The 23,244-nt window shown below is 40.1% G+C and overlaps 1 protein-coding gene across 3 annotated transcripts; it reads right to left on the reverse strand.

Moving 5' to 3' along the window:
• Positions 1-1,868: 1,868 nt before the first annotated feature.
• LOC103380028 (probable G-protein coupled receptor 22) lies at positions 1,869-12,216 on the reverse strand. Of its 3 annotated transcripts, XM_025056449.1 has the most exons (4): positions 9,791-12,216; positions 9,606-9,696; positions 7,507-8,624; positions 1,869-6,737 (listed from the first exon to the last, which is right to left on the reverse strand). In XM_025056449.1, the coding sequence occupies exon 4, from the start codon at positions 6,731-6,733 to the stop codon at positions 5,417-5,419; it is 1,317 nt and encodes a 438-aa protein (XP_024912217.1). In that variant the 5' UTR covers positions 6,734-6,737; positions 7,507-8,624; positions 9,606-9,696; positions 9,791-12,216; the 3' UTR covers positions 1,869-5,416. The 3 variants fall into 3 exon arrangements, with proteins under 3 accessions (XP_024912217.1, XP_024912216.1, XP_024912215.1); XM_025056448.1 differs by having other exon boundaries at positions 9,648-12,216; XM_025056447.1 differs by having other exon boundaries at positions 9,606-12,216.
• Positions 12,217-23,244: the final 11,028 nt, after the last annotated feature.

Raw genomic sequence — 23,244 nt, forward strand, 5'->3', positions numbered from 1 at the left:
GAGTGCTCGCTGACTTAATGCAATAGAGGCCCCATACGGACGAGGTAATGTGATTTCCCCAGCTCTTATTCTGTGTCTGCAGCCGGATAGAGAGGAGATCTGAAGAGATGGCATCTGAATTGGGGCAGCTATTGAGCAAGGGATGGAAGACGAAAATGTATTTGATGGAGACAGTGGCAAGTAGGAGACTTGATGTGGTGTGTGGGGGAAAATAGAAGGACACAGCAAGGTCACATGATTCTAATAAAGGTCCATGTATTGACTGTGCCTCTTTAGCCCGTCCTTTTGGTTGGCCAAGGTTAGAGATGTAGCTGTGAGCTGTCAGCCAAACCAATAGCACAACCAGCGTTACTGGCCTGCAAAACATATTAATGCAAGATGTTAAATGGTACAAATATATAAAAAATTGAACCACAAGGTCAGCTGTTTGCAGCTGTAGGTAACAGTGTAACGCAAGCAAAATCCCTATTCCCACAGGAGTTGGTATCACTCTGTAAATTCAGTAAGAACAAAACATTTTATTGGGTTATGTATTTGACCTTGAATTAGTATCCAAAAAAGACATATGGGCGACATTCATCAGTTTAAATAAATAACTTCTGTTTGTTTCACATAACAAAATTTAGAATCTCAGCACAATCAAAAAGTTTAGACAGATGCCCTTAACACAAGCTCAAGTCACCTCTTTAGAGTTGTACTATTTTGTCCTTTGAAATGTATAAATGTTGTGTTATTGTACACACCTGGGCTGCTAAGTAATATTCGGTTGTCGTTGTTTGATGGTTTTCCTTCGATGATGCAGCAGAAGGTTTTGATAAAAAACACGTGGACAGCAGGGAGTCCAGTCAGACACTGAAACACTATTCCTATCAAAACAATGTAATTTAACTGCTAACATTATGTTTAAAAGGCTGTGAAAGGGCATAATCTTGTCAGAAAACACATGAAATTTAAAATCCCTCCTCACTGTGATTATATTTTATTTCCTCTGAGGTATGGCCTGACCTCAGTACCACATATTTGTAGTTTTGATGGTTTATTACACAATGTTTTTGTGGGTAAGCAGATGATAAGAACAGCTAAAACCTGTAACCTGAACCCTACCCACAGCCATGTGTACAGTATGTACAATAATAAATAAAAAAACTCCACTCATCTCATCTCACCACAGCACTGATGTCTAATGTTATTTACAGTCAGAGGTATATCATGTTCTCCTACGGTACAACCCTCGTTCATGCAGAAGCAGCCTGTGTTAAGTGACAGTGATTTCTCACAGTTCCTCTAGACCCCGCTGGTCATGTCCATTGCAGCGTAGCAGTTGCTAATGCATTACCATCTATGGGATGGACTCTTGTTATTTATACATCGGGGTGTCTTGACTGTATAATACACTGCAGATGGCGACAGTGTTAAATTGTCTGCTGTCTTGCACTGGAACTAATTGAGAAACTGAGCAGAAGGTCTTTATTTGACTTTTTTTGTAGCATTCGATTAACATCCGTTTGTTTGTCATTACTGACATACAGTATGCACACATATGAAAACACAGAGAATTTGTCCTTGTTTGTTGCATTTTACCCACAGGTGAAACAAGAGCACTGTGCTGCACCTGGGGTGCGGGAGTAATTTTTGGCACCTGCTCAATTCACCACAGAACTTGCCAGGGATTTAAACTGGCAAACATCTGATCACAAGCCACTTCTGCCCTAGGTTATAGAAGGTCAAATATATTTGTTACATATTATAATATCTACACTTGTTTTCAAAAGTTACCTTGTAGTTCCTGCCAACCTGTTTGGACGGTACAAACTGTTAAGCATTGAGCATGTGAGCAGGGTCGACACAAAAATAGGAACGGGCATGAACACCAATTGTTTTATTAAGACCGAGTCTGAATGAGTCCAAACCACAACATCACACCAGCTCTAACTCGGATAACACTCCACATTTAACACTTGGTGAAGCGGAACACTGTAGTAAAAGTTTCTTTATAAACACTGATAAAGAAAGGTCTCTAGTTTAATAGCTCTCCTTAGTGTTAAAGGAAACTTCAGGTTATTCTGTCTTCATTTGAAAAACTCATTTGACTCCATCACTGAGGCTACACCTAAGTAAAGTCTATTTGGTGTAAATAGCATTGACTGTTCAGAAGTAATTTTAGAAAGTAATCAATAGAAATGATTTTTCAGTACCTGGAACTAATGAGGTTTAAAATAGCACCTGACATGATGCAATAACAAAACAAACATGACTTTAATTAAGAAATATTTGCAGAGAACAGACAGTAGCTAGTGAGCACAATAAATAAATGTGTAAAAAAAATGGCACTGAACCTCTGAACTTTCCTGGCTAATATATGGACTCACGACCGTCAGTGTTTTATGTCCGTGCTCTGACTTCGTGGCTCATCTCTTGGTCATTTTCCCTCCACTGTCGGCTAATCTGTTGCTGGCTACGATCCCATTTCCACTCCCAATCACAGACATAGCCGCGAGGCACTGTGACATCCATGCTGCCTTTATATGGCAGTATCATAAAAAACCTTTCCTGCATCAATATTCCCATATCAGTGTTGACTGCTGTGCTACAAACCACTCTCTCTCAGTGACAGCCAGGGAATCATCCCATCATGGTTGTGTAATCTCTGTGCTGTGGCCAACAGCCCTGATCTGTCGGGACTCTAACCAGCTCTTTAGATTTCTACCTTACCAGAGGCAACAAAAGCATCAGAATCTCTTTCCTTAGCTGGAGGACAGCGTTTATATTTATGCGTGTATATTCAGTATTGAGCACATACACCTTACGTACATCTTCTCTGGGCACATCTAGAGCTAAGAGTAAATGTAATCTCAGTAAAGGGATTTGATAAAGGGAGCTGACAGTAGAAAACTGATTGTTTCATTTGGTAGATTCCTACTATTGATGTTCACCTATATGGGCTAATAAATTATTGCTAACTTGTTATTACTCGGGACAAACTCATCAATAAGGTTGGACTAAAAATAAGAATTGGCCACATTAATTATTTACCTTTAGAAGCCACTTGGGAAATACTCCTCTGTTTTTCTTTGCCCACTCCTATTAGTAGTAATCACATGCAGAGCAAAGGTATTTAATTAACTTCTATTGTTAATTGTAAACAGAAATTGAAATCGTGAGCAGAAGTAGGTCTTAATTATCATATTGGATTCACTAGTTTGGAAATCATTTGCCGCCGGCAGCTGCAGTACAATCCAATAGCTAGAAGTCCGCGCTTAAAATTTAAACTGAAATTAAATGAATATAAATGAAAGTTTGTGTGTGTGTGTGTGACTTTTTGTGTCACTTTAAATAAATCACCACAAAATAAGACGAGAGTAAAGATTCCATTTGGCCCAAAATGGTGACTGCTAAAATGAAACAGACGTGGTCCAAATTCACGTCTGGTTTATGTCAAATTAGATCAGAAACAGGTTCCGCTGGGTTTCAAGAATGTGAATGTTCTTCTACGCTAAACACAGGCTTTGTAAACAGAAGTGGAATAGTTTTTTACTAAACTCTACATCGGGCCCTAGTTTCTGTTCATGTCCCTTCACCTCTGACCAGACTGAACAGATAATGATGATGATGGTGGTGCTGATGATGAGCAGAAGAAGATTGTTGTTATATTTACTGTATTAACAGTAGTTACCCAAGTGTTGCGTTCATTTCATGTTGAGCAGTTTGGTGTTTGCAGTCAAAAATGCTTTTAGTCTTAAACTTCTGTTTGTTATTTATAGCTAAACCTATACACACATTGGTTATTGTTAGGGAACTTTAATAAAAAGTGATTTAAGCTCTTGGTGGTTTGGGGCTATATTTTATCTAACATCATCAGACTTGGTGAAACCATTAGCATCCTCCTGGAATCACAGTGTGAGTCAAATATTTCAAGCAATTTTAAGCAGGCCACAGATATAGAATTAAAAATAGGTGCAGAGATACTGACAGTGTATGATTGGAGTCTGTTGACAATCACAGGGAGAGGACGCAGGTGAAGATGCAACTGTAACCTGAACACAACTGCATTAAAGTTCTTCGAGTGGTGAAGGAAAACAATTCCTAAAGATTACCTAAAGAAGTTGCAGAACAGCAAGAACAAACTTATTTCAGATGGCTTGAAAAATAAAGAGGTCATTAAAAATAATTTGACTCAAACACCAAATATACATTAAATAAACATAATATGTGTTTTTAACCAATACTTTGGGCGAAACAGAGAATCACTGATGCGTTTTTGGTTTAACACAAGGCTACGGCTGAATGCAAGATGGTGCAAAATGTAAAAGGTCTGTACACCGTCACCATGATAATGTGAGACTGTGGTCATCGGTGTTGGCAGCTTTAATTTAAATTTGACATCCTCCCAGCCCTAGGGCATCCCAGACAATAAGGTCAGTGGTCACAGAGGACCGCAGGATCTGATGTCTGAGTGAGTGAGTAGTGTGGAGGTGATGAATGATAGTAATCTCACCATCACAAACACTTCACTTTCTGGAGAATAGAGTTGCCTTTTGTGAGTGAACAAAAATTTATTATAAATATACGTATACAGAACAATATCTTCTTCTTCTCTCTCTCTCTCTCTATATATATATATATATATACATATATACCTTGTCTTTTACATACATTGTGTATCTACATTATATATGGGTTTGTGTTTTCCACAGAAACAGGCTCTATCTGTGACAGTACTTGTGGGATTAGGGGGGTACAGCCGATGTCTGCCTGTCCACAACACAGCGCAGGCCTATCACTGGAATACATTATTCTAAAGCAGACATCAAATACTTACTATGACGAAAAATTCCGCCTGACAACAACAGAACATCTTTTTTTTTTTTTTTTTTTTTAAAAGATGTTTAAAGGGTCCACAGGTCCACTGATGCAGTGGGATTTCTCCTGGTGTAGACGACGACTTGACAGAAGGGTCCATTTTTCCATTGTCCATGTTTTGAGGACAGAGAGAGAAAGAGACACAGACAAACAGTGGGAAAGGTCACACAACTCCACGATGAGGCAATGGCACAAAGCACAAACTCAGAGATTCTTTATCGGACAATAAGAAGGATTAAGTTTGTGGTCCAATTAGAAACTGTGGTCGGGCTAATTAAATATTAATTACCTAGATTCTCACTTTGGTAATTAATATGAAAGAAAAAAAGAACTTTATGCTGTCACAGTCACAAAATGCCATGCAATATCTACAATATATTACCATCTGTATCATCAAAGCTACGTCTCAATAAATAGTAATAAATAATCAACCTGGTACTTTTGTACATTCTATGACATATAATATATACACAACTGCTTTGGATTAATAATTTCCCTTTTAAACCTAACCTGATGTCGGTTTTAGCTGCTTTTATTGGCTGTGAAGTGACTTTCTTCACTCCACATCCTCAGAAGACAGACATTTTTGTCGAGTGTCTTTGTCATCAAATGTAACCTTTTTGTTCCTCTTGGGATCAATCCAGGAGTTGTGGATGACGGCGTTATTAGGTGTGGGATCCGCCTCGATAATGGACACCACTCTCTTTTTCATCTTGCTTTTCAAGACCTTTTGAAACTTCTGCCTCGTGAAAGCATAGAGTAAAGGGTGAAAAATAGTGGTCCCATATGCCATGACCAAGAAGCCCAGTCTCAACTTCACCATTAAGTCACTGGGACCAACACTCAGGATTACCGTGTTGAGTACCGTGATGGGTGTCCAGCATAAAAGAAAAGTAGAGACAATAAGGAGGGACATCCTGAAAACTCGTTTTTGTCGCTCCCGTCTTTCTCTGTGACGTTTAACAGCCCTGCGCAGGGCAATTATCACAGAAACAGAGGTGCGCATTCCCAGCGTGGGGTTTCGGCTGCCGCTGCTCTGTGATCCGTCTGTGGCCTCTTGTTGCGTTGTCATTGCCGTCATGGATGGGTGCTTTTTCCGGCGAGCCTTCTTCTTTTGTGAAGTGTGAAAACGTGTGCCAATGCGAATATTGAGAGCTTGCAAAATCTTTGAATAAGTAATGAGCATGACGACGGCAGTGAAGAAGAAAATAGGTATCTGAGCGAGCAAGTGATAATACAAGCCAAGTTCTGTGTAGTACTGATTAGTATGAACCACATTCTCCACCACCGTCTGGTTCAGCTCAGCGTGGCCCTGAGCAAAGAATCCCACCTCAATAAATGGTACAAGGAAACTTACAAAGGACAGCACCCAGATGGCTGCCAGCAGGGCCAGGGCTCGGCCCATGGTCAGCACTCGGTTAGCCGGTTTGACTGAGATGTCGTAGCGATCCAGGGTGATGGCAAGCACATTAGCGGCCGTGGCGACACTGGCAAAAGAGACACAGGCTTCGTGGAAACAGCAGACCAGGGCTGTGTCTCCCTCCAGGGAGAGCAGCACCACCACGATGGTGAGGGGGATGCAGCAAATACAAACCAGCACATCCAACACATGAAGGTTCATAGTGACAATGTTACTGACAGAACTAATGAGGTTGGACTTCATACAGTAGAGGGCCAGCACAGTGAGGTTTGAGCTCAGGCCCAGGACGATCTCCAGCATGAGGAACGCAGTCAGCGAGACCTGAAAACTGACAGGATAGGAATACGTGTTGGAGTTTGCCGAATTCATGTTACGGCTGATGGGTTCGGTGTTGTCGGTAACTGTGACGTTGCTCATGGTGGCTTCTTGTTCCAGGTCAGAAAGGATATGCATTATCCTGTGAGGAAGAAGAAGAGCAATAAAATGACCAAGGAGAGAATCAAGAAGAAAAGATTTTTTGAGTGTCTAACACTGAAAAGTTTAGAATTGACACTTATCAAAGGAAATTCTGTCAGATGTGAAGATTCCAGTTGCCATATGATTAAGAAATCTTTTGAGCTCAAATAAGAAATGCCAAGAGCAGACGCTGTATTGATGTTGATTTTTTTATCTCTCAAATTGTCTCACAATGAACATGGTGAGACAAGCTACAATTACTTTACCTCAATCATCTGCTAATTTCGTTATCACAAGCTCTGATCACAGAGCATTTAAAACAGGGATTTGTAATATGAAAGAAAATCAAAACTGACATTTCTTTTACATTTTACTGACTCCGTCTGGGCATTTTCTGTATTATATTTAAGGCCATGATGATATTTACCCCATTAAAATAGAGATTAATGTAATATTTAGGAGGAAGGTAATACTATCTACAGACCTTTGTAACCACACCCATCAATTCTCTATGCACTTTAGTCAAATGTCAAATAAGGATGATCAAAGTTGGTTCATAACTGATAAGGACCTACGTATGGCTGGACTTAAATTATTGACCAACATTCGCCTCAAAATAATCTTTGCATTAAAACTGGAGCTAATAGGAAGAAGAACTCTAATCATGTAGAGAATTGACCTTATGGAGATACAAAGACAACGGAAATAAATGCAATCAATTCCAAAATGGTAATAAGTGGAATATGAAGGAAAATATTGTTTTAATTTACCTTTCCCTCCAGCAGAATCTGAATACCAGGGCTGTGTAATCAGGCCATAGAGTCGATTTTCGGTCCACAGAGACAAGCACCACTTTCAGACATGGCCAGAGGTAAAGTGTTTCTGTAACAGCAGGAGCCCCCAGCAAGGCTTTTCCTTTCACTGCTCACTCCTGCCAGAGTGGCCGACAGCCAAAAAAGCACCTGTCTTTCGTGACAAGGACTATCTTTGGAGTGCCTACATTTTATTTCCTATATTTGAAGGTAAGAAAACTAACAGAAAAAAAGAGCCAGAGAAAGATCCAGTGGAGTTCAATATACGATGACCGACTTCTTCCAAAGGATTGTTTTTGGGTTGTTTTTTTTTTTTTTTCCAGATTTCTGGTCTGTTTGCTTTTGTAATGGTGGGAGAGCTGATGGATGATTGGAACAGGGATAAGATGTCAGAGCCACCTCCTGTTTATAATCACATGATATTCCCAGACTGGAGAAACACAGCCAATGAAAAAAACAATGAAACACAGACTCTTTTCCTTGCACAGGGGTGGAATTCACCGCTCATCCAAATCATTCCTTTTTTTCACTTTTTGTCCCCAGAAAGGTGAATGTAGATTTATATATAAAAAAACAAAACAATTGGTAGATCCATCAGTAAACGCCCTATGCTGTCAGTAAGCCATGTACATGTCAGCTCCCAGGTGTCCATCATAGTAATTTCCAGAATTTGTCCATGAGAGGTCAGTTTGTCCATGTAATGTCCAGGCCCATGTGTCCCCTGGGATCACTAATGGAACAGGCCTTCAATTTCCACCTTTCCCATCCGTCTCTGTATGACTGGCTCCAGCCACCATTGACTTGTAAATCGAGAGCAAGTCTCCAGTTTGCTCCTTGACATGTTGAACACTCAATCACCTCAGAGAGAGTGCATATGTATCTAATCGCTATGATGAGTGGCCATCATAAAGTAAAAATTTACTGGCACTTCTTCAAGGTGATTCTGAAGGAGGATGATCCTGATAAAATACTGCTAGAATGAAACCATCTAACATGGTGCGTGGGTCAAAAAGTGGATTTTAGGAGGCATACAGCAGCAGCTGTCCTTCCATCCTACGTCTTTCTTTGACAGTGACCTAAAGAAAAAGAAAGAAAAGGATAAAAGTCGGTGATGGAGGAGAGAGTGGGAGGAGTAGGAGTCTAAAGTGTGGGGGATATGGTAATAAAAATAAACATTATCCTCAGCAGAGAGGCGACATGGAAACTCTTATTAACATAGCAACAAGCCTCTGATGTCTCGTCGTGTTTCTTTGCATCTTCTGACACTCTTTACATCTGCACTGTTGCATTAGAATATCAGTGGCCAGAGATGAAGCTTGGACAAAAACAAGAAATAATCTTAAAATAGGTCAGAATAGTATTTTGCTGTTGTCGTTGTTCTGAATTTCAATTACTTCAGGCAAAGCTGATTATATGCGTTAGCATGCCAATTGTACAGACTTAGTGGTGCTGTAAGGATCCCAATTCCTGTGAACATACAGACAGGCTTAGAGTCTGAGCGCAGTGTGATTCCTTGGGGAACTTGTCATAAAGACACGGATGCTTGCTCAGATGTCACTACATGTGATCCGTGTAATCTCTTCAGTGGAACATGTCGGTCATTGTTCAAGGTTGGCTCAGCCAGAGATGCCATACTTTATGACGCTAAAATGTCAGTGGAAATGAGCAATAAATGTCAGGTAAGGGAAGGGATCATGCACAATGTGAGGGTGCAGAGTTGAAAAGTGCACAATCAATATCAGGTGTCTGACAGTGTGGAATTATAAAAAAAAGGCAATAAAAGACAAATGTGCATTAAAAAAATCAAAGGTACAAACAGAAAGATTATGGATATGTAATGTTAATGGAATCAAGATTATTTTATTGCACATTTTTTGTTGAAATTGAGGATAAATCAGAAGTTCAGGATTTGGTTTTTTTTTTTTTTTTTTGGTTTTGTTTTGGTTTTTGTAGTGACAGTTGTTTGACAACAAGTCTGTTTTGCAGCCATTTACGCTTCTCTTAGCTGAGTGCTGTAAACCAGACCAATGACCCATCACAACACAGCACAAGCTCACCATGCAAGATAAACACAGATGCTTCAGGACTGGTCCACAAACCACTTTGTCTCTTCTGTTTTCTCTCTTCTCAGACTGCATCAATCTGGGTCTGAAGATACAAAATTCCCAACTTGTTTTCAGTTGCAGTAATCCAAGAATGAGGAATAAATGTTGGACGAACACACAGGGGTCAAACAACTGACAGATGTTCTTTCTCTTTGAGTCCTCGACAGAAGAAAATCAAGTCCACACAGATTAGTCCTGACAGTCAGGTTGCTGGGATTCTCCAGTTCCTTCTTATGCCCTCATTTTGATTTTACCATCCATGTGATCTGCTGTGTGATCACTCATCTCAAATCTCTGTTATGCTTCCTGGATGGTAGTGCAATGGTTTGCACTGCTGGTATCACTCTATCCTCTGCTCTGCTCTGTTCTGTCAAAGTACTCCCTCGTCCCCCCTTTCTCTCTCTCTCTCTCTCCCTCTCTCTTCCTCTCTCTCTCTTACTGCGGAGGTTTGCAGCAAGAGAAAAGACCCATCCTGATTGGTCTTTTGTAATAGGCTTAACCCTCTCTTCTCCAGTAAGGGGAAGGTATTTTCTTTTGTTCCAACTCATCTCTTCCCTGCTGGTGGCTGTGACATCCCTTTTTGGGTTTGTAGCGATTAAAAAAAAAAGATTTACTCTGCTTTTACACACTGCATTGGTCCCTTAACCTGCTGCAGTTGGATAGGGAGTAAATGTAGGGATAATGTATTAATTAGTGCTGTCACGACATAATGATCAAGTAATGGGTTTGTGTGCTGTAGAGGGAATGATTTGGGTGCAGAGCCAAGGGAAAGGAGCCATATTTTGGGTATTGATTTGTGGACACACTGTAAGTCTTAATACAATGTTCAATTGAGCGTGAGAAGCAGAGAGACTGACTGACTGATATGCATACGGTAGAAGAGAGTGAAAATCAGAAAAGAAAAGACAATAGTGCTTCTGATTGATTGTTTCAATTAGGTTGCACTGTCAGATCAGTTAGAGGTTGAACACCCTCCATTCCTTTGTCAAGGACCATTTGTCAGGTGCAATTACTGCCAGAGGGTATTCTAGCACCTGACAGCCTCCAGTAAAGAAGACGAGGCACCTGTCACTCTGGCATGGCCACCCTAAAAACACATAATTTGTAGTTAGTGAGTCTTACTAGGTGTGTCAAGGTGATGTACAAGAGCTGTAATGTTTTTGCAAATATATAAATTTAAAAAAAATCCTTCATCCTGTATCCTTTGTACATGAACATGTACATGACTTGCAGTAATTCTGCCAGGAAGTAGATCTGTGGCTTAAATTTAATATTCTACCATCTCATATTTAGACAAAAAGACGACGAATTACGGTGGACATGCACAACCTTAAGTCGTTGAAGCGTACAGCTCCACAGAAAACTGGCTGCTCACTATTCACTGTACAAAACAAAATCCTGCTGTGGCTACAGTGGGACTTCAAGATACGAGCTCAAGTTAAAGGGTAAAGTGGATCAGCATTCTTTTTGTTTACTATGACAGAGTACAAACATTATAGCAGTATTTAGCTTCAAATCTTAGAAATCCAAAAATTATAATTTCAATCTTTCTATTTTCATCATTTCTTTCTTTTTAATTTCAAATGTGGACTGTTCATCTCCTACTTTTGCAGTGCATTAATATGGTCATTTGTTTGCACTTTAAACCTTCTGCATAAAGTTTACGCAAAAAAGTTTGCATAAAGTGCATGCATTGTCTGCGAGTAATTAAGTCACATTTGCAGACTGTTCTGAGACTGTTTGGATAAAGATAGTAATTATTTTTAATGTTCATGAACATTCATCTCTCTTTGTGGCTCTCTGATGGTCTGGATGTCTGATGTCCATGTACCTGACCTGGTGACCTGTTGTCAACTGTGATTGGCTCAGATACCCCAGGATCCGTTAAAATCAAAAAGGAGCAGAAGACATATAAAAATTAATGCAATTTAAAGTGCTGGTTTGCCACTGATCTCAAATTTGAAAACAATATTCCAAACTCCATCTCTGTATTTGTTGTCACACCTGTTCTTTCTCTCCCTCTGAAGCCTGTTGGCTCCTGTTCCCCTCTTCTTCTTCACATTTTATCTTTATTAGCCAAAGCGTGGTATCCCCATCTGACCCTGTTTCAGTGGCTGGACTCCTGGAGCTGCAGCGCTCTGATGTGGTAAAAGTGCAAACAAAGTCTTTATGAAGGTGACTCTGTTGGACTGTGGAGCTTGAACACAGTGATAAGTGTTTGTATGGCTGGATAATACCTGGTATAGAATTCAAGTACCCAAAATAGATCATCATATGGCACTGAAATCAGGTCATTGAGATCACACATGTCTAGACCACATAAAGACAGAATATTCCCCAAGGGTCGGATCTTGCCCACAGACGTATTGTATTCTGTTTGTCGGTAAAAAGGCCTAAAGGAATAGAAAAAGAAAAAAAAAATTAAAAATCAATGATAAGCAGCACAAAGTTACCAGAGACGTGTGTACTGCTGCCAGAACACAGAGGCTCCAACAGTTTCTGATTACAGTGAACATGAACCAGGACAATATTGAGCAATGCTACTGTGCTATATTCAGTTACTGCAAATATACTGTTACATTTATGGACTATTGTAAAAGTATTTGAATCTGTTTAATAAATTAAACGTCATTGTTTTAAGATTGTTTTGTTCAGTAGAGTTTTTTCTGTTTTCAATATTCTACCACCAAGAATAAACTGGCAGTGTCTGTTTGTAGTCATGTGAAATAGACTTAGAAATGTTTAGAAAATATATATCTATACCAACGTCCATGTAGCACAAAGTATTTGATACCATGACACACTCTTTTCATAGTATTGGATCCTGTTGGAATATTGGAGTTTTTACGTTCTTTTATATAATTTATGCATTTGTTTCATCTTATGCTATTTCTCTTCCAATGTGTTTAATTGTTTTATTTTTGGAAATGTTCATCTATATACATTTGAATGTCTGATTTTTATATATATACAGAAATGTGAGCTCTAGAGAGAATTTTTCAGAGATAAAATAAAATGAGCAATGTTGATCAGTTCTTTCATCACTAAATAGAAAAGCAATAACATAATTTCCCACAAATAAGTAGGAAAATGAAACAGAGCATTTCAATCTTTTGGTCACTGTAGGACTTTTTGATATACTCTGAAAGAGGTCCTGTAAGCAGGAAACTCACACAGAGCCTGCATTATTGATGCCTGCATTTTCACTTTCTGCCTGAACACGAACAAGAAACCTGATACCCAGCAGCAGAGCCAGCGATTGCTTTTTGTTTGCTGCTATCAAAATAAACGCTCCGGATAGTCTGTTCACATCCGACCCGACCAGTGGGTCAGGTGTTGAACAGAAGGGAAAAACAAAGAATTACAAGCATTATAAATAGACTTGAGGCCCCTTGGGACATAGTAGTTATTTGTGACCTTCATCAAAGCAAGAATTGCAAAAGTATTCTGAGTCAGAGACGAGACAGAAGAAAATACAATGAGCTGATCTGAAGCATCTCTGACAGAAACTGACACTGCTTTTTGTTGCCTATGCACATATTTAACATTAGAAATATCCCACAGCACAAGACCAAAAATCTCACAAAGAGTATATGAAATGAAATATAATGATCTTCTAGCTTCAATTTAGTGACTATTACGCCTACTTAGTCACTAGATGTGAACCCCTGTGCCTGTTTAGTCCAAAACAACACTGATATGATCACAGGAATTGAGGAAAAACACACACAAACAACGCAGACTATGTAATTTGATTAATGCATAGTGTAGCTGTGATAGACAGATGGATAGATCTAGATCTATAGCCTCTCAGTCACATATGACTCGGTTCCTTTCAAACTCATTATGGTGACGGTGGTGCATTGAAGGTCAGCCTTCTTACAGATCCTCTTACCAGGAGCCACAGAGAATTCTTGTATACTGACTCTCGTCTCATTTAACCAGGATTTAGGGGAAGCAAATGCTTCCTTGTTACACAAACATTGCATGATCGAGACACTGAAGCCTGTGACAGATGCAGAAAAACCTTTATCCACCGCTGGTCATGTAATCACTGGATATCTGAATGGAGCTTACTTATGAGAATAGTCAGCTGCTTATGCATTCTTAAGAGATTTAGAGATCTGTATGTACTGATATGTGCACCACACAAATAACTACTTGTTAGTTTTCATACTGTAATTATACAGACAGTACCATCGCTGCAGTACTCAAGTCATTGTGCATTTCAAGAGTGCAGAAATAAAATAAACGATGTACACGGATGGTTTTTTACTGACCTTTACACAACTTTGCAGGAGTCATTGCCATTTTAAGAGAAGTAAATAGTTTGCTGCAAAAACACTGCATTACCAAAATATCAGAGTTGAAGAGAAGAATGATGTTAATATTTCATTCTCATTAATATTTCACACACTTTTAGCTACATCCCCAGACTCTCAGCATTCTCTACAGTTTTTCTCTCCCTTCACTCTGAGAGCTCACAGACGTCAGTGGATATGATCCATGTGCCGGCTGAAACCTGTGCATATCTCTGCCTGTTCCACACTGATGACATGTTCACACACTCGATGTGTGTGTGTGTGGCGTGTCAGTGAAGAGCATTGAAGATGCTACACATCAGCATGGGAAGGTATTTTAGTGAGACGGAGGTTTGCAAATGCACAGCAACCAGCAGCCAGCCTTTTATCTCCTCCCTGCAGCAGGCTTCCTACACGTACGCGTGTTTTAGGTTCTGCTGTGATTTGTTCTAATACAGAGTAGGTGGTTTGTCATGGAGTCCTTAAGAGAACTTTCAACCATCAAACGGCCCTCTTGCCCCCTCCTACTCTTCTGCTTCACTAAGAAAAACTGAAGTTGAAGTTGTGGTGAATTTTACATTGTGAATTAAAATGGATAATAAATTAAACTGAGAATCAGTGTAAATGATTCCTGTTCTTTATATGTAAGTAAATATGTTCCAATACAAAAACACACACAGAGAAGTAAAGTTAAAGCATCTCGTCCGACAGAACAGGACGAAACACAAACTGCACCCTTTTTATGTCTGGAGTCTGCTGTGCTGGAGAGGTCAACTGGAGTCGTACCTATGTACTCATGTACCACAGGTCTGCAGTAGAAAAAGCTATGAAGAAAAGGAAGGTCAAGTCAGGGTCAGTTCCAGCTGCAGGGTCACAGAGTGTCCATGCAGTTCATCTAATAGCCCTCCTCAGCTGGGACACTGTCTTTTATCTACTTCCTGCTGTACTGTAACCTCTAACTGTTCTGTCGCAGAGACAAACAGCTACATTTCCATCAAACCTTAAGAAGTCGGACACTTCCTGTTGCACTGCAACAGCTGTTTATGTAAGCCATGTCAAAGAGAGTCAGCGAAGGCGTGGGAATGCAGAGAGAGCACGACTACCTCACACTCGAATCTTTGGGGAGGCACGAAGAGGACAGCCCCACACACTTGGCTGAAATACAGAAAGATGCTGACATTCACACTTCTCCCTAAAGAGAGTCAGACACCGCAGCACTAAGTGTTTTGTCATCTTCTCTTCTTGAGGTCACACTGCTCCTTCTGGGGTTTGAGAAGTCAAGGAAACGGTTTTGTAACCCTATTGACTCTCCTTCAAACTGGTCTCAATGTAGTTCCATATTTTACAAAAATTAAAATGAACTTGAGGAAACGTTACAGTTTGCATACTAGATATGCAGCAAAAATACAGTATTTTGTTTTTCTAATAAAAAAGTTAATAATTTAGGAATTTATTTTTGCATTTACTCTGTGTTTCAAGCCTAATGTTCCAGTTATGGAAGATTAAGGCAGAGTCTTAGCCAATTGTCTTGCTTCAATGGACAATTAATAAAGTCTTTAAATGAGTTTTGAGTCACCTGAAGTTTAGGAATGTTCTCTGGTGAGTAAAAATGAGTTAAAGAATGGTATTTTAAGGGCATGTTAAAAAAAATCAACTCTTTTCCTTATCTTTTCAAGCAAACTTTTATCAACTCAAAGACAAAAATCGAGGCAGTGATTCCTGTTTTCCTATTTTTACAGTCTCCTGTTCAGCTCTTGACAACTGTCCTATTTTTAGGAGATGCCTGCTGGGAGGGCTTCCAGTATGACAACATGTGGACACAAATGGCATGACAGGAGCCTTTTGCTGTTTTTCTCTGCTTCAAATTGCCCTTTTTTCATCCCAGTCTGTGCCTTTCACCAAGTTCCCTTCTTTCCCTCTCTCTGCTCGCACCTAATGATAATTAGCTGGTGTTAGCTGTCGTTTTGTGCCTGTCCCCAGTCACACCTTGTCAGTGAGGCCTCTGGTGTCAGCCGTGCACCACTAATGGGCCACAGCCTTGGCTCTGACAGCGAGGATGAGCCCATCTTCCTCAGCTGCTGCCTCTTCATTAAGGCCTGCCTCCAGCTACTGTGGCACAAAGCTCAGCACCTTTGTATCTGTGTCTGTCACTGCAGCTGAAGACGAATGGCCACAGCAGCTCAGCACCCAGATCAACCTTTCACATCACATCCACAAAATCTCTTCCTGTTTAATTCTTCTTTTTTTCTTCTTCCAGTGAAAGTAAAGCCCTTTTAAATGAAGTAATCTAGAACTCCGTAATGAGTGATGAAGGCTCACACGCAGAGCTCGTCTGTGTACCGACGTGATGATGTGCATTCGTGAATAGATGTCTTTGTAAGGTTTACTCACGCTCAGATGAATGCGCCTCCAAATGTGGAGGATTATGGGTAATTTGTCCTTTTCAGACAAAAAGAAAATTCAGTTCACAAATCAGGGCAGATTATTTGCTCTTTCACAGCATCGCAGAGATCAGGTGCAGTTCAGTGGAGTCGCCCATGAATCAGAGCTGCTCAGGAATGTGACACGGGGTGTGGTAGAGAGCAGCAGGGTATTGGCTCTGTCTGTGGGTGTAACAGGCTGTTGCCCTTGACTGTCTGGCACAGGGTCAGGGTAACATGGGGCTGGTCACTACCACAAGCACTTATTACTTTCAAGGCACACGCACCAACGTGAGGGGAACATCGTGACTGAGGCATGTTTATTTATGCAAAGATACTTGCGCATTGGAAGATGCTTTCAAAGTGAGGATGCTATTTCTGCCCTCATCTCTGAGTCATGCTTCAGTGCAACACCAGGCTACTTCTATATCATCAATTCCCCTTTGGTGACGGTGTTTGCTGCTAAGTAACCCGTGCATCCTGTGATGTGGTGTCCTGTGATCAAAACACCGACGGCAAACGCTGTCAAAGGACCACAGGCATCAGTTCAATTTAAATGAAATATATTATTTAGGTCTTCCCGTTGTGCCTACTTATTTAGCAATCATTTCCCACTAAGAGATTCTGCTCTGCTGTAAAAGACTCTCTCTATCAGCATGGAAGCTTGTGGACACGTCCAGGCTCTTACTCATCTCTGCACGATTTGAATTGATCGTATTTTATCAAGGCAGAAACCCAGGCACAGGAACTTGGCTATTGAGTTCAGACAGTAACACTGTACTAACAAAAAATATACAATTTTAATTTGAAGTAATTGATTTAATTCATTTTTTTCTTTACAATTTTTACAATTACAATATAAATAATCTATATAAAGTATTAATTATCTATTCAGAAAAAAACAGCACTAATTATGGCAGCACATTATGTGTCAATTAATACAAGATGGTGTCACAAACTTCTAAGGCTCATTGAAATAAAACATTAATTATCCCTCATTTAGGTTCTCACACGCAGCATTCCCAGATTCCAGATCTGGACTGCAGGCAGACCTGTCATTGTTAGGTCAACTTTTCTGGAAATCGGGTTCAATATGGTGCACATATACTGAGTGAATAAAAGCAAACTGTGTTAATAACGGCTTCGGAAACTGACAAATATGTTCTGAGTGATATTTAAATGTTGAAACACGATGAGCCATGAAGGCACGGGGACTTGAGGAGAGGCTGTTTAGTGGGCCCTGTAGAAAGGAGCCTCCTATCATTATACAAACAGATTAGATTTTGGTTCCACTTGAAATAGTAACTGTAATTTCTTTTTCTGGCTGGATAATCAGTAGAGATTGGATTTCTTCTGAGCTCTGTGTAGAACCCACACAATGAAGAATTAACAAAACAAACGTGTAACACAAGCTCATTCTTTCAGTATGGCCCTGGGACTGAAGTTGTTGTAATTAATCTGATGCAGACTAAATAAAAGCTTTAAGTTAAAAAAAAAAATCCTATTATAATTATTTCTGTGTGTAATTCAATATGTTGAGGAATTGTATTAAGAAATTGTAATATACAGTAGATTTATGTGAAAAATAAAAATGATTTGATTCCTGTGTGTGGACTCTCTGGTTTTGTGCATAAATGGGTAATAAAAGATTTAGAGTCTTGAATCTGGATGATTTAAAAATTATTTGATACACTTTTAAAAACAAAAAAGTAATGTCATAATTAGTAATTCATATGAGAGATTTAACATTTATGCCCTGGTGTCTCATAAAGACGCAAATGGCAGAACACAGGTTCCTGTCAGTCCAATTATGGACGTGAATCTGAATAGTGAAAAATAATACATCAGCAACTCTGCTCTCAGGCCATCTGTCTGCATTACAGCGAGGGATCATTTTTAAGAGGTGGAAAACTCACATCTGATTTAATCGTGCAAAACAACTCGGCTCTTGCCTCAACTCTGTCTCCTTATGCAACCAGTTGCATAATGATGTTGGTTGTATCATTTCTCAGTTTGTGTCAAGATATGTTGATGTTCTTTCACACTGTTTACTTGTTCTTTTTCCCACATTTTCCTTTGAGTATGTGTTCTCTCTCCCCTCAGTCAGTGACTCTCTCCACACCTGCGGTCTTGGACTGCAACAGGCTTGGATGGTGGATCAGAGTGGGGGCAGTTGTTTGTCAGTATTATATGGTTTCAAAAGTGGCTGGGCTCGTCAGGGTCCCGCGGCCTGGGGGGGGGGGGGGGGGGGGGGGGGGTGATATTGTTCCTTTTCCATCAAAAGATGTCAGGCGGGCATAACACAGGACTGCACACGGGAAGGCTGCCTAAAGAAGGAGCCACTGAAGTTCACACACATGTAGGAGAGAAAGATTCCGACTGTTACCAAGTGGAAAGGAGTTTGTCCGCCTACACGCGGAGAAGACCAGGAGATGTGTGTCTGTGCCTGGCTCGCAGGCTGCTGGCTCTCTCTACTGTAGCAGGTGGTGCACATTTTTCCATTTACAAGAAAACATTATGTGTAGGCAGCAGAGAGGAGGTGCTGTCTTCTTATTTGGGTAGCTTAGCTGAAGCACTTTCTTACAGCATATACTGTCCATGTAGCAACAAATAGAGTTTATGGAGGCATCATTTTAATTATTCCAAAATTACACAATGTGATGTAGGGGTGGATGAACTCATTTTTTATCGTAGGAACAATGACTTTGTTGCCAAAATTCAAAATTGATATTCAACTCTTCGTTCAGACACTCCAGCATCTGTTGCTGGTACTTCTGTTGCTTTATTTACTTTTACATACAGTAAAGTGTCTTTACATACCAGCCGACAATCAAATAATTTGTTTGATCATAAAATATATTTTGATAAATCTATCTTTCTCTCGTTCCCTGATTAATTACTGAGAAGCTGTAGATTAATCACAATTAATTAAAACAATTAATTGATGGATTGAGACAACTTGACATTCCTAAATATGACAAAAAGGAAAGACCAACAACAGCAGGTAGATCTATGTGTTCTCTCAACTGGTTTAAAATTGTGACTCCTCCAAATGATTGTACTACTAGTGTACAACTAGTGTGGAAAAATGTCACGGAAAATATGCACAAGTTTAACTCAAGATTTTACCTCACAGAGTTGCTTTGAAAACTTCAGTGAAACCCCTGTCCTCAACAACATCATTTGGTCTACAGTTCCTTCAAATCCATTTGGCAATTCCTTCAGTCAGCCTGTCAGCTGTAGACATGTTTACTTCCCCTCAGTCACAGTGAGGCTGGTCTGATGCGAGTGAACATCTGACCTGAAGCCTCTACAATGTTGAGATGGTATTTTAAGCTCTAGATGCTTCAATGAAACAGAAACTCTCTTCATACAGTGTGTGTAAACAAAAGCACATGTTTTGTTTGTGTATAAGAGCCGGATAGTGGAACCGTGCACGTCATTCTGCTAGCCACAGGTCATGAACTAAACAGTGTGTATTTCTTTATAAAACAGAAACCAATTTCTCTACAACTATATATAAAAAAACATTTCAACATATCAGTTCTGAATGTAAGAATGACTGCATTCCCTCTGAAACCGATGGTGACAAAAAAGAACGTTGTGGCCCAGTGTAGCTGCTTTATTCTTTTATTTCTTTACAGAAAGCAGGCTGAGACCTTTAATACAAGCACGGGTGACAAGTGAGCCAAAAGCCATAATGTCATAGGAAACGTTTTCAACTCCAGATAAGAAACACCGGCTCATTGTTAGGGTCTTATCATCATGACCCAGAAAAGTCAAGAAGAACTCAGGGGAGAGCCACTCTGATTTAGGTGTATTTCATGTTAAGGAGACATGGTGAGATAAAGGGTGAGGGGGAGGGAGGGGGCTGAGGCAGAGGAGAAATATGTACGGAGATCATGCCTGCTTTCATCCTGCAAGTGCAGAGTTATTATAATAATTACTGTGATTAAGTGCACAACCGTTTCAGAATTTGGATGAAGGCAAACCGAGGTTCTAAGCTCACCGAGTTACTGATGTCAGATCACCATCACATTACAAAGTCACTTCTGATTTAGCACTGAACAACATTTAGAACATGTCACTTATTTACCTGAAATGTATGCATTTCCAGAGTTACAAAAGGGATTAACAATGTGATGTAAAGATAGGTCATCGATGCATCCATAATGAAGGCGGTCATCTCATGTAAAAAGCCTGGTCACCATTGTTACTGATCTGACTCTGTGTTTATTACTGTTATAACCATGTGACCAAACAAAACAGATCGGAGAACAATTCTAATAACAGCCTTCATATTTCATTTGTCTTGAGGAGACCTGTCGTGTTGCTAAATCTTTATAATGTCATCAAGAATTTAGTTGCAAATGCTTGATGACTACGATGACATTAAAAAAAAATGTATCTCACAAAAATGTATGTGCTTTGATGTATGTACCGACACAGCTCCAGTCCTTTAATGTCCGTCCAAAAATGTTCCAGATGTGTCACCAGTCTGTGGTGGCATCAAACACATTCTACGCTGCAGAGTGCTGGCGTAGAGAATCTAAGTCCTGGGTCTCATCCAAACTTCTGCTATCAGATTTCATAACTCCTGACAAACACAAATGAAGTTGCTCAAATTTTCTTTTTTTTTTTTTTCTTTTTTTACTGTTGTCTTAACAAACAATTGCATAACTGTTTGTTATGTTTCTAGCATCAGTGCCATTGATGATTATGGTCATTTGGTGCCCACTTCCTACGGCAGGTAAATCAAAGATTCAACAATCAAATCAATGCCCAAGATTATTTTATTGTCTTTTATAAAATAGGTACTGGTGTAATAAGAAAAAAATAAATTTAAAGTATAAAAAAGAAAAGGCATCAGTTTGTACTAATAATCCTTCTAATGTTAATTTAAACTAAAAGAAAGCTACTTCCAGCCTATGAACCCAGCACATGTGACCCATGACTAGATGTTAATAATCAAGTTTTGCCCTCCGGCGCCACCTTTCTTATTCTGCATTCAACACTACTTATACATTAATGCTTGAAAACTTAGCAAAACATTTAGCTAAGCATTGTGTTCGACCTGATCTGCTAGATGCCATCACACAATAGTTTATAAAAAATAAGTGCCTAAAGTTAAACTATCACGTGTATTACATTGCTAACATTGCTACAAGCTAACATAACTCAACAATGTCATCAGAAATGATATTTCTACTAAACTAAAAACCGACGGCAAGTTCTGTTTAACTGAAGCTTCATTCTTTAAATGTGATGTGCTCTGGTGGATCGAGTCATTACACTAGGAGACAGCATCCATTACAAAGAGCTCTTATCTCTTTACATACACTACTGCATTACTGCCACCATCCGCAGTTTTCATAAAAACAGAGTTAGCTTGTCATATCCATGCTTTAGCCTCACAGACGTCATCCACTGCAGCACAGACCTCTTACGGTCAGTTTTTCAGGGATGAAGAAGTAAACGTTCCCTCAAAGCAGTTGATCCCGGTGAACTGTGCACGTTGATGTTCTAAAATGAGCAGTGAGAAACAGGAAGCAGAGATCGGTCTTTGATGCAGACAGAAACACGTCTCTTGATTCCTTTTGACCCTGAGAAATTGCTTGATGAAGACACAGACAGACATCGTACTATTTTTGGAGAAGCTTCTTCCTGCCGGTGTTTGTGTGTGAAGCGTCAGTGTGTTTTACCAAGACAGCCACCGAAACACACTGCTTAAAATAAGCAGTGTCTTCTTTGTTTTATACATCTTAGACCCACTGCACAGCCTCCAGCAACTGGAGCTGAGACGTAAGGAGAGATGAATGATGTTGTTTTGAACTGTGACACGTCTCCGTGCAAGTCATTCCATTATTTTTACCAAAATAATTGGCCACGGACCGTCAGTGGGAACTATTAATAGAGCTATTAAAAGTGTTGATTGGTACTTTGCTGAGGAGCTCCGGTAAATAAAGAGACGTAATAGCTATTTATTCTCTCATTTCAGCTTTTCTTACACAAATGTTCTCAATTTCTGCTTCTCAGGCTTCTGTCGACCCTGAAGGATCTCTCTTCAACTGAAGTAAAAAAAAATCAATATGGCCCAGTCGGCCCAGTCAGTTAGACTGGATTAGAGAAGATCTCTGGTCCTGCTCGCACAAATAGCTTCCAAACGCATCAGCCACTGTTCATTTATTCTTACTGACCACAACATTATAAGGCTACAAGGTCCATTAGTTCTGTGTCATGTGTGTGCATGCGGTACTCCATTAAATCTTGAGCACTGTCCTTGAAAGTTTATGCCAGAAAGAAAGAAAGAAAGAAAAAAAAAACAAGTAGGAAACGTAAGGGGAGCGAATAAATTAGACTGCAGTCAGATTGGGAACAAGAGAGTGGATCATCTGGACTTCAGGATTCATTAGGATCTCAGTCTTTTGACTAAGACATATGAATACTCGCTCAGTCGAGATGCATTCAAACATGCAACTTGATTTGACTGCACATTGCTTTAATGATGCACTTTAAATCGGAATATGCATTTAGTCATCGGTGGGTGAAATTAGATGGAGGACAGCACCTGGCCTTAATGCTCTGTTCCACATGCATGTGTGATGACAACACAGCACCAGCCTGCTCTTTAAACTCATCAGCCTCTGTTGGGTGAGTGTTTGTGCCGAGTAAGGATGTCAGGGTGTGGTACACAGAAGGCACCGCGTGACACACGATTGACTTGATCTCGCTGCCACCATAATAAAAAACTCAATTTCAGACAAAAGTCAGGGCTCCACAAGTGCCACCATGATGGCTGCTGTGTATCCCCCCCCCCCCCCCCCCCCCCCCCCCCCCCCCCCCCCCCCCCCCCCCCCCCCCCCCCCCCCC

Source organism: Cynoglossus semilaevis, chromosome 6 (assembly GCF_000523025.1).
Source record: "Cynoglossus semilaevis isolate Cse_v1.0 chromosome 6, Cse_v1.0, whole genome shotgun sequence".
Taxonomy (NCBI): Eukaryota; Metazoa; Chordata; class Actinopteri; order Pleuronectiformes; family Cynoglossidae; genus Cynoglossus; species Cynoglossus semilaevis.